Source organism: Pseudophryne corroboree, chromosome 1, assembly GCF_028390025.1.
Source record: "Pseudophryne corroboree isolate aPseCor3 chromosome 1, aPseCor3.hap2, whole genome shotgun sequence".
Classification (NCBI taxonomy): Eukaryota; Metazoa; Chordata; class Amphibia; order Anura; family Myobatrachidae; genus Pseudophryne; species Pseudophryne corroboree.
In genome coordinates this window covers 156,004,450-156,016,975 of record NC_086444.1, presented here as the reverse complement: position 1 = coordinate 156,016,975, position 12,526 = coordinate 156,004,450, and the positions used below count along the sequence as shown (strand labels likewise).

Here is a 12,526-nt window from a genome sequence, read left to right as displayed (position 1 = left end):
TATAAAATGCCCCACAATCCCTCTTCGCCACACATACACACACACGGTATGTTGCATTGTTACTTTGGGGGAGTTTTACTTTTTTATTTTACATGACCCTAGAATGCCAATTAACCCCTTCAGTGGCGGGTTTTACAAAAAATGATACACCTCCCATGATGTGTTTTAAAATTAAGGGAGTGCATGGGTTAAATTGCAGGGGAGGAGTGCTGGGGGACGATCGCCTGCGGGTGAACACCTGCGGGCATCGCCAGCGTCCATTCCAATCAGTATAAACCAATTAGATTTTTCTAAAAAAAATACTCGCCTCCCACGGTGTTTTTATATTTAGGGAGTGCAGGGGTTAAGTGCCAGGGGCTGAGGGGGGAGTGCAGAGGGGCAATTTCCCGCACGGCAACACCCGTGGCGGCGCGGGCTTCGCCAGCGTTATCGCCTGTGCCATCGCTAATTACGGACTGCCTTGCCACACCCGGGAATCAGCATAAGCTATTATACAGTTAAGCTATTATGGAGGGGGCCGGGCTTATGTTGATTCCCGAGCGCCGTCATGCTGCATGGCTGCCCCCGGGGAATCAGTCAGGGGCATGCCCGGAAATCTTCCGGGATAGCCAGCGCTGACAGCACTGGCTATTCCGTGCATACCACTGAAGGGGTTAAGAGAATTTAAAGTACACTTTCCAGCATTTTGCTATATTTCATGATGTATTGTACTTTTGAGAATATACTCTTAACAGTGCAGTTGGTATTACTCTGGGAATGTTGCAGTTGCAGAAATAGGGGAAATTCAATTAGCCGTGGTAAATAATTGATTGCAGGGTGGGGTGTGTGGGTAATTCAGCCGATACTATCGGTGATTTGATCTCACGTGCCCGGAGGAAAGAGAAACAAAATCCACGATAAGCAGGGTGTTTTTGTGGCCCAAATTGCAAACATGGATCTGGTAACTTATCCTGGATCCTGTGTATTTTTGCTTGAAAATTGGTATAATAAAAAGGGGGTAATTGAACTGCCCTGAAAACAGAATTTTCCCACAATTTTTTTTTATCGTGCGAAATGGATCACGGGGTGAATTCAATTGATAGCGTAAATTTTACAGCAAAAAAAAAAGGGCTTTATTGTAATTTTTTGCCCAATGTTTTTATCTGGCAATTCAATTAATGCCCTTTCTCATGGTAAAATGGACCCACTATTGTATGAAAAGCACAGGATCCGGAATCAGTTCCCGGATGTATGTGTTTTCGTGTTTGCGGACGAAAAAAAAATCACTTATCATGGATTTAGTTTCTCCTGCCTGAAGCCAGGCGAATCCAAATCCCTGATCATGCCGGCTCAATTAATCCCGGGGATCAATTAGCAACGGTAATTTTCTGTTGCTAATTGAATTCCCCCCTATGTGTTCTTTCAAAATTCATCTGGCTTGGGGGTCATTTGCATATTTTGAGATACTCAGAAAAATGTCGGTACATGGCTTTAAGTGATTAATATTCCAGTTCAGTTCGGATAACGTACATAAAGTTAAGCAAATACTTATGCAAGATTCACTATGATTTTATCGATCATACAGGACAATTGGGCAATTCAATCTGTGTCCTTTAAGGAAATATTTAGATGGGCTGTTGATTTCTGTAGCAGAAATAGCAACCAGCAGAGCATGCTGGGACTGTTAGTTCCACAGTACGTAGAGCTGCACAGATTGCTTAAGTCTTGTCTGTAGCATGTCTGTATCATATTAAAGTGTCTCTGTTGACACAATTAGTCATCCTTACATGTCTGTCACCAAACCTTAGTTCATAATTTGTACACTCTGCCAGACACAGTGCCCTGTACTCCAGCCCTGGAAGGCCTCCAGCAACACTGCAGGGACTTCACTCTTACAAAACACTTTATTGTTTTTCTTCTACTCATTCATTCATCCATCCATCCGTTGTATAACCTAGAAAAGTGCATTGTACATATGTAAAAGAAGTTTCATTATTTTCAAACTAAAACCTTTTAAAAACAATTAAACAGAACACTTCCCCCAAGGTGGTCTGGGCCTGGGGGCTCAGTGCAGAAACAAATTGCTTCATCGTGTACAGTATGTTCCCAATGACATAATGTGCGTGCACCATGACCCCTGTACCTCCCACTTATACCTCTTTTCTGGAATCTCACAGAGAATAGGATTTCAAGTAACTTAAATATGAGTTATTTACTGAGGCTTTTATCCTGTATCTCAAATAGCAGTTCAGCGGCTATTGGTGCAGGGTTTTTTTATGATCTGTTAATATTCTTAAAAAGATAAAGTAAAGTGTGTTGTAGAAGGCATGATAAGAGTCATGTAGCTTTTACTAGCGAGGCCTTACATTAAGGGGAGAATTCAAATATTTGTGACGGCTGTCAGTGCCGAGCGCTTGACAGAGCAATTCAATTTGGGCGCACACAGCTACCATCGCTGGCATTTCTGCTTGCAGCTCCCTGTGTTGGCAAGCACAAATGTGCGAAAAAGTAACCCTTTTTGGCGTTGCATCCATGACTTTGCAGAGTTAACGCGGACAAACACTGCACTGCGGGGCGCGATCAGTGCACAAAACAAACAATTGAATAGTGCCTCCAAATCTCCCATCACATTACACCTTTTAATGGGAGATTAGGTGAGAATAAACAATTGAATAGATTCCCAATCATTAATAATGCTATTCTTTAATGTCCATGGAATTCTGTTCTACTATACATTTTCTATACAACTTCATATAAAGCAGATAAGTAATGATTTGTGGTTTACAACCAATTGTTCTAATGATTCAGTGGGGGTCTCTGCTTTCTTGTACTTTCAGGAATCCAAAGATGAATCTGCAGCTCTGTGGTTGGATGAAATACAGAAAGGAATCAATGATGCCAATCAGGACACAGAAGACGCACACAGAGGTGCATAAAGTACTTGTTGCTTTAACCTGAAACTGATCCTGATATTTAAGTCATTGGTTTGCGTCTTATCTTGTATTTTGCGGAGGTAAAATTAAGCATCGCCCTAGTTGTCATGGGGCTGATACAGGGTGAGACCTATGGCCGTTTATTTAGCATAAAACACATAATATCGCTATGCGCGTGGATTTGTGAGAATCTGACGCTTCCATCTGCTTATACCTGGCGAATCAGGGAGGGGCATGGGAGTTAGGGAGTACAGTAGTAATGTGTTTGTGTGATTGTGCACAGAGACACGCGTAGGCTTGCCAGTGGCCCTATCAACTACACCAGAGATTTTCAACCTTTTACAACTCGCGGCACACTGAACAAAATTTAAATATTGCCGAGGCACATTTAAATATAATGGTGATGCATGGTGCAGTTGCGTGTCCTAGGATGTCATGTCGCAGCTTCTCCATAGGAAACGCCTGAGCCACATCTGAGAAAGCCAGAAGAGCCCAACACTGCCCGGGCCCAAAATAAGAACTGGCTCTGCAACCACTAAACCCACCAGTATTGATCGTTCCAGGGCCTCAGTAGCGGCAAAACACTGACGGGCCTGGCTCTGCTTCTATGGCGGCACACCTGGAGACTGCTCAGGGCACACTAGTGTACCACGGCACAGTGGTTGAAAAACACTGAACTACACAATGATTATCACTGCTACACCTGTCTATGATTATAGTGAATATACCACTGACACAGATAAGTGCTTTCTTTATTGCATGTATTATATTTTTATTTGCGTGTATTATCAACTTTTTTTCCGTTTACTAGATGGAGACTTTCAGACTTTTACATTTTATTGACACAAATCGTGAATGTGTGTGCCAACAATTGTGGCTTTTTTTTTTTTTTTTTTTGTGAATTCATTTGCAACACTATTGCTGTGCACTCGGGGGTGTATTTACTAAAGTGCAGGTTTATAGAAGTGGAGAAGTACATAAATGATCAGTAGAATCTGATACGTTGCTATGGGCATCATTTCTGTAAACCCGCACATATACCCCTCAGTATCTACAAAGTATCCCTACATAACATGTAAAAATAATTACTTATGTGGCAATAGATTATAGCTGTATGTGTTGCTACATTAAACAATATAGGAGGGGTATCCAATTAGCCCCGATGCGGCGCACTCCTCCCCTCGATGCTGGCACTAATCCGCAGTAAGTGGCCGCCGGAGCTGCGATAACACAGGATTGGGAGCTTTACCCCAGATCACATGTGTTACTATCGGGGTCCGTTTAAATTGCTTGAATTTCTTAAGCAGACTGAACAGCAATTCTCCGGAGTCGGTGGCTCTGTATACTGCCTGAGAAGCCATCACCAGGTGGTCACAGAGCACACAGAGGATTTACAGGGCTGCAGAAAGGCATTGTTTGGCCTTTACTGGGGCACACACACCGATCTATCCTGTCTGTATATACAGCAGTACACATCCCCACTCTGACTGAGAATTGCCTCTTGGTAGATAATTTTTAATGGCATCGCTGAATTGTTATCAGAAATCCCTTATCTGCAGAAACTAATACATCACTATTACTATTTTGGCTCATAATAATAATTGTTTTAAAATCCTTTCAAAACCTGCAATTACAGCCCTACATGATGACATAATTTTTATCGATTTTTATTATATAAATCATATCTCCCAACTGTCCCGATTTTCATGGGACAGTCCCGGTTTTTGGGGACTGTCCCGTTGTCCCACCCCCGGGCCACAATGTTCCGCGTTGGGGTGGGGTGGGGGTGGGGGGGCAGTTGGGGGGATGAATAGATGCGCACAGCGTCTTTTCACTGGAGACAGGAGGAGAGGGGGCATGCCAGCAGCTCAGAGAGTGCTGGGCATGCCCCCGAATCCGCCACTCCCACGAAGCCATGCCCCATTTTACAGGCCACACCCCTTTTTCGAAAATCGGGCGCGGATGCATTTTTGGAGTGTAAAGCAAAAAATTGTACGGAATATTATGCTGAAAATTGTGCAAAGTAGACTTAGATGTTCAGTGTTTGGAGACCTCTCAGTGAGTGGTGCTTTGTTGTGACCGGGATGTATTATGTATCACAAATAAATTGTAGTACATCCTGCCCCTTTTTGCAGGCATCCTGCCATTTCTTAACAGCAGTATGCATGGATACTAACCTGCCAGGGCAGCTGTATATCGGAAGAGAAAACAAAGAATTGACATCCGGGTTTATGACTCGGAATCCTAAAGCATGGGCAGCACATGCTCACACCATGGGGGGTGGACACTGGACAGGGATCCTTCAGAGATCCTTATTAATATATTTCAGTCCATATGTATTGCAGTAAGCCTCAGAAAACTACAGGTAGTTGGGTTGTAAAATTGCTTACCAATGTCCCAGTTCCTGAGCGTGATAAGAAACAACTCAACTCGGTTATGGCTGAAATCCAACTGGCAGAGAGATTTAAACGGGTGTGGTATGTTAGGTAGATTAGACATAGGTCGACAGTGTCTAGGTCGACCACTATTGGTCGACAGTACGTCGACATGGTTTCTAAGTCAACATGTACTAAGTCGACATGAGAAAAGGTCGACATGAGTTTTTTAAATAATTGTTTTGTGTCGTTTTCGCGTACAGTGACCGTGATCCCCAATTAGTGCACCTTATCCCCTCGCATGGCTTCGGGCAAGGTTACCGTTCCCAATTGTAGTCCACATGGATTGTAAAGTATGAAAAAGTAAAAAAAAAAAATGAAAAAAAAAATTGTGAAAAACTCATGTCAACCTTTTCTCATGTCGACCTAGAACCATGTCGACATACTGTCGACCAATAGTGGTCGACCTAGACAGTGTCGACCTACTTACTGTCAACCTAATGACCGGATCCTGATTTAAACAAGGGGGGTATTTCTGCCATATGGATGATACAAATGCAAAATCATAATACATTTTTCAGTTCTGTTATAAATAATGTTATGAAGTATTTCAATAGTATTTTGTTTCCCCTCTGGCGCATGTTTAGTGGCAGCCGGTGTGGCAGAAATTAATCTGGCTCTGGAAAAGGAAGAGGAACAGCATACGCTGCAGGTGCTACAGACATCGGAGACCAGATTAAAGGGAATCAAACCAGAGTGTGCGGACGCTTATCACAAAGACCTGCTAGAGTCCAAGAAGAAGAAGGCCAGTGAAGGTAACAGTACCACCATAGTGCATTTCCTGTATGTACTATGATATATAATGCACCTCTATCAGTATAATTATGTTTCATTAATGGAAATTCTCATTATAGCAGTGACTACTAATTATGCCAATGCTGCTCCAAGCCCTAAATGGTGCTCAGGCAGCTGGTAACTAGTTGTACATACCTTTCATGGATGTTTCCCAAGAGGGTTTGTTTGTCTATCGGTAGTAAATCAGGATATAAGATGACTGGGAGTAAAGTGTACAAGTGAGCTGCTGACCCTACACACCAGAGAACAATACATGAGGTGTCTTACTATAAATCTGTGGAGAATAATAGAGCATTGGTGATATTGGGGCATTAGGCCTGGGTGACTGCCTGTCACACTACTAATGACATTACCTGTTCCATTATAGTTCCTGCAGAAACAGAGGAGAGCTCCTGGATTAAGATCAGATTGAAACATAAATATGACTACTATTATAATGCTGACACAAATGAAGGATCTTGGTCTCCGCCAGAAGGAATCTCATCTAAAACTACTTGGCTTACTCTGAAAGAGATTCAGGTATATTTATCTTCCAGTATTTGTGATGTCTTTGGTTAGATGGTCCTATACCTGCCCATAACAGGTAACACTTGTTGAAATAAATAATGTCTTACTCTGGAAATAGAAGTCAACAAATACACAGGGCTGTATCCTGTTAGCCGCAGGTAATTTCCACGGCTAAAGGTCTCGTCCGAGGCCTATCCTATTAGCCCCGATAATCCCCAGGAAATAGCCCAGTTAGTGTGTACAGCGGATGTGATGTATCATTACATCGCTTCTCCTGGTCACACTGTCATCAGGTGTGTTCCTAGCTTAACTCACATTTTTAGATGTTGTATTTAAATTGCGTCTGTCAAGCCGCAATCAGCATGGGTACAGTAATTGTGGCATACCAAACTTTCTGAAGAGGACAGGTAGAGAAGCTGCCCACAGCAACCCGTCAACGAACATTTTTTTTTTTTGTATAATCTGATTTTTATTGAAAGAAAAGATGCATTGAAAATACAATACTTGTAGTATCATAGACCAGCTTACGCCTTAAAAGTTGCAGAGAAGCTGAGCAGTTCTAGTAGTGTATCCAACAAATATTTAATAATTTTCCTTCAATGCCAGTACAGTTCACAACTCAAACCATTAACTTTTTAGAAAAGAAAAAAAAAAGGAGAGAAAAAGGTAAGGAAACAGGGAGAGAGAGAAAAGGAAGGGGAGCCCCCTGGAAGGGGTACTAATTCCAAAATGAACACTGTGTCAGGAAAACCTCTATTGTATCATTGTTAAGAGATATATAGTTTTAAAATCAAGCCAGAGAGAACAAGTGGCCCTAAAAACGGAAGATCAGAATGTGGAGGAGAAAAGTAAATCTTCCAGTCAACTAACATTTTATAGAAAATACTTGATATAATAGCTAGAAGAAATCATTTACAGATGTAATCTTTGTGCAGCTAGAACTCTGTGTATTGTACAAAACTCATCCTATATGCATGGTGACAGGCGAAGCTGCTTTTGTTTTCCTGCCCTGTGCGTGGGGCGGTTTTGTTAGCAAGAGGAAGGGGATGGTATTAAGTATATTTTTATAATTAGTTATCCTTTAAAAGCAATTTATGTTTAATTTGTTTTTGTGTGTTTTATGTTTCAGTGAGTCATGTTGTAATGTAAAAGACAATGATGTGTGTGGTTAATGTGTTACACACTGTGCAGCGTGTAGTGTAGTAACTTATCAGCCCTCTAATCTCACAATATCCTGAGCCTTCTGCATGGCCTCTATCACTACCCTGTTTCTGTAGTTCAGTGCAGGACCCGGAATGTCTGGCGCATGAGTCAGACACAAGGAATGGTCCTGCTACCCCAAGATGCACTCACGGCCAAGGTGACAGCCAGAGATCCTATTGCCAGCTGTATTTCATTTCATGCTGGAAATAGATAAGAAATCTGCACTTTGTCATTTCAAATTTAGACGTAATGAGTTTAGAAACCTTTATTCCCTGTTTTCCGACCCAATTTATATTTTATTTATATTTCTAGCTGTGCGTAACTTGTAAACACAGCTTGCGCATACAGTAACATGACTTATGACTGGACATGTTATGGCAGCAATCCCTTTCTAACATAAATCACTGTGGCAGGCTATAAGAGGAGGTTTGGTTGTCCTTTTTCTCCTTGGTTAGAATATTGAGACGTCTAGTAATTATTGATAATTCTTCATATTTAATGGCACTACCATGTCAGGGGGCACATGCTGTAGTGAGCAGATTGGTTTTGCCACGTTCCTTTCTGCTTCATTTTCACTGTGACATCCTCCCCCTCTGCCATCACGGTTAACGCTGTTAGTCTGAGAGCCTAGAGCTGAGCAGGCACCGGACAGATTTACCAAACAGTGCTTGGGACTCGACACCTTTTGTATCTTAAAAATTATCCTGACTCAGAATACCCTGTTTCAAGCATACACATTACACATTTAGGGGTAAATTTACTAAGATGGGAGTTCTATTTAAGATGGAATGTTGTCCATAGCAACCAATCAGATTCCAGGTATTATCTTCTAGAAGGTAAATTAGATGTAAATGTAGATAAATGAGAAGTAGAATCTGATTGGTTGCTATGGGCAACATCTTATCTTAAATAGAACTCCCATCTTAGTAAATTTACCCCTTAAAGAGCCAAGAAGAGACACTTCATTGCCGATTTTAAATACTAGCACCCACAAAGGTAACATTTCAACATGAACTATTAGCAGGAATCTTAACCTGACCGTCAAAATTTTGTGCACAAGTTTTCAGCTGTCTGCCATGGCTGTAGCTTACACACGATCAGATACACAGGCCAAGCGGTCAGATATTGGCACGTCAGTCTGATTATTGCATAATGTGTACACAGCTTTGATAGATTTAAAAAAAAAAAAAAGGACGTTGCACCCCTTCATACAAAAGCTTTTACATTGAATTCTGGTTCTCTTTGTATGGTGTCACACTAATAATTCACACACTGAATATTTTACATCAGAGGAAAACTCCAAACAGTAATTTGTGTCTCACCAGGCCATTGTTGGAAAGATCACCTCTGATTACAACCGGGAGCAGCTGTGGATGGCTAATGAAAATCTGATTACTCTGCTCCAAGCTCGAATGAGAGGCTATCTGGCCAGAAAGGTATTCAGGGAACGGAAGGCCTACCTCCACAAACAAGAGCCATATGCAGTTAAAATACAGGTAAGACCAGAAAATAACAGATGATTCCTGGCTTTCTGGCCTGTTAAAGTGAATTGATCACAAGCAAATCCTGAATAAATGTGTTTTGGCGTTATACCTCAATCCTTTTTCCATTCTATAATAATCTGCAGAGGTATTTAAAATCAAAACACACAGTATACCTTTCTTATCACTTTGTCAGCTAGCGCAGCTACAATACAAGTTGTGTGTAGTTTACATCTGATTATATAGTTCTGAGGAAATTTCAGATGAAACTTTCAAAAAAAGTATATATTAGTTTTCCCCCCACATTGCCAGTTGTCCCTGTATGAGTGACGTATGGACAATTGTCCCTGTATACTGGATATTAGAAATTATATTCTCACATACTACCCAAAAACAGTCAAATCTATCCCACACCAATTTTAAATGTGCTTTAGCTAACTAGACAGGATGCAGTTAATTTCCCGAACTACGTTATCCCGGCGGGCGAAATACCGACACCGGAATCCCAACAGAAGGAAAAATGGCCGGTATTCCCAATTGGGTGGTGATCCACGCCACCATCCAAAGGGGACTATAATAGTGTCACCACCGAGCCCAAAGTGTGGCGAGCCCACGAGGGGACACGCTGCGCTCAAGGTCGGGATTCTGACTGTCAGGATTCTGTAGTTGGTATTTCGACCACCGGGATCCCGACAGTCGGGATTTCATACCGAATCCAACTAGACAAATGTATTTGAGAGCAGCTATGTTTCAGGTGTTTTTGACACCGTACTCTTGTGTTACATCACATTTCGGATTTGCTATAGGTACTCTGCTTTTTCCAATACCTATGTCATTGGCCTTATTTATTCTCCCATCACCCTCCACAAGTGCACAGGTCATGGTCTCTGACAACATCAGCAAACGGAGCTCCTTAAATATTATGTTCTTCTGTGATCATTCCATTAATTCGAACAGATGCAGTTTGTTCTGTCCACATTCTATCAAACTAAAGCATTTACACATATTAACAGAAGTGAAGAATCATAGGATAAAGGTGCTCTGATTTAAGTCAGAACCAGGGCCGTAACTAGGGGTGTTGAACCGTGCCTTCACCCGGTGCGCATGGCCTAGTGGTGGCGCCATCACTGCCCTCTGTCAGCTTATGCTGGGTACACATGTTAATGAAGGACAGAACAATTACTGTTCCGTTCTTCATTAGCATACATGTGCTCTTATTGATCAATGAATGATTATTTTCACTGTGAGTGATAAATTGCACCAGCCAATCGGCTCCTAACTGCCATGTTACAGGTTGTGTTTGAAAAATGATTGGCTGGTGAAATTTATCACTCACAGTGAAACTTATCACTCATTGATAAATAAGGGCAATGTTGTCGTTGGCGATATCGGCAGGTTTAATGTGCAGCACATCAAACACAACAATGTCGCTAGCGACTGTGATCACCTGCATATCGGGCGTACACACTGCACGATATGCACCGATGTGAGCGATATGTCATTCTGATCCGCCGGATCAGAAGATATATCACTCAGTGTGTACCCAGATTTAGAAATCTGCTGCCTGGATCGTCCTTAGGACACTGCTTGCACTTAGCTTCTTCCTGATTCTGGTGGCAAGTTACCCCAGGAATACCTGGAGCATCCTTAAGACGTTCTGGGTGCTAAACTTGTGCCTGGTCCCTTCTGCCGTACTACATTCCATGGTCAGATCCACCCATAAAATAAAATACTGTGCAGATACATATGTCAAAAATATGAGAATGAGTTTAGTTATGAATTGGGGCACTGTTGTCACGTGACGCCTACTCCTTAGCTGTAAGAAGCAAATTACTTTATCCCATCATGCTTCAGCAAGTCTACCATTGTTTTAGGGGAATGGAAAATTCTTTATTTCTCTAACGTCCTAGAGGATGCTGGTACTCCGTAAAGACCATGGGGGATAGACGGGCTCCGCAGGAGACGTGGGCACTTTAAGAAAGACTTTGACTCTGGGTGTGCACTGGCTACTCCCTCTATGCCCCTCCTCCAGACCTCAGTTTGAGACTGTGCCCAGAGGAGATCACAGAGAGCACAGCTCTCCTGAGTTTCCTGCTAAGAAAGTATATTTGTTAGTTTTTTTATTTTCAGGGAGCACTGCTGGCAACAGACTCCCTGCATCGAGGGACTGAGGAGAGAGAAGCAACCCTACTTCTCTGAGTTGCAAGGTCTTGTTTCTTAGGCTACTGGACACCATTAGCTCCAGAGGGATTGGAACACAGGTTCGTCCTGGACGTTCGTCCCAGAGCCGCGCCGCCGTCCTTCTCACAGAGCCAGAAGAAAGAAGCCGGGTGAGTATGAGAAGGCAGAAGACTTCGTGAGCTTCACTGAGGTAATGCACAGCACTGCAGCTGTGCGCCATTGCTCCCATACACCTCACACACTCCGGTCACTGTAAGGGTGCAGGGCGCAGGGGGGGCGCCCTGGGCAGCAATATAAACCTCTCCTATGGCAAAAAGAGATATATACATGTACAGTTGGGCACTGTACATGTATATAAAAGAGCCCCCGCCATGTTTTACATATTTTGAGCGGGACAGAAGCCCACCGCCGAGGGGGCGGGGCTTCTCCCTCAGCACTCACCAGCGCCATTTCTCTCCACAGCACAGCGCTGAGAGGAAGTTCCCCGGACTCTCCCCTGCTTACAGACGGTGACAGTGGGTTTTCAAGAGGGGGGGGGGGGGGGGCACATAATTGGCGGTATACAGGTGTTTCAGTGCTATTGGAAGGAACATACTGTGTTTTTTTCCTGGGTTATAGCGCTAGGGTGTGTGCTGGCATACTCTCTCTCTCTGTCTCTCCAAAGGGCCTAGGGGGAACCTGTCTTCAGAAAAGAGATTCCCTGTGTGTGTGGAGTGTGTCGGTACGTGTGTGTCGACATGTTTGACGCTGATGGCTCACCCAAGGAGGAGGGGGAGTGCATGAATGTCAGGTCGCCGTCGGCAGCGCCGACACCGGACTGGATGGATATGTGGAATGTCTTGAGTGCTAATGTAAATTTATAACATAAGAGATTAGACAAAGCTGAGGCTAGGGAACAGGCAGGTAGTCAGACCATGCCTGTCCCAGTAGCACCGGGACCTTCCGGGTCTCAGAAGCGCACATTATCCCAAATCACTGACACAGATACCGACACGGATTCAGATTCCAGTGT

General features: G+C 43.0%; 1 protein-coding gene across 3 annotated transcripts in view; it reads left to right on the top strand.

Moving 5' to 3' along the window:
* IQGAP2 (IQ motif containing GTPase activating protein 2) overlaps positions 1-12,526 on the top strand; it is a 563,967-nt gene that overhangs the window by 431,619 nt on the left and 119,822 nt on the right. For all 3 annotated transcript variants that reach the window (XM_063963716.1, XM_063963722.1, XM_063963718.1), the window contains 4 exons: positions 2,817-2,907; positions 5,935-6,102; positions 6,510-6,661; positions 9,178-9,348. In XM_063963716.1, coding sequence (XP_063819786.1) covers positions 2,817-2,907; positions 5,935-6,102; positions 6,510-6,661; positions 9,178-9,348 — 582 coding nt within the window. The remainder of the gene's footprint in view (positions 1-2,816; positions 2,908-5,934; positions 6,103-6,509; positions 6,662-9,177; positions 9,349-12,526) is intronic.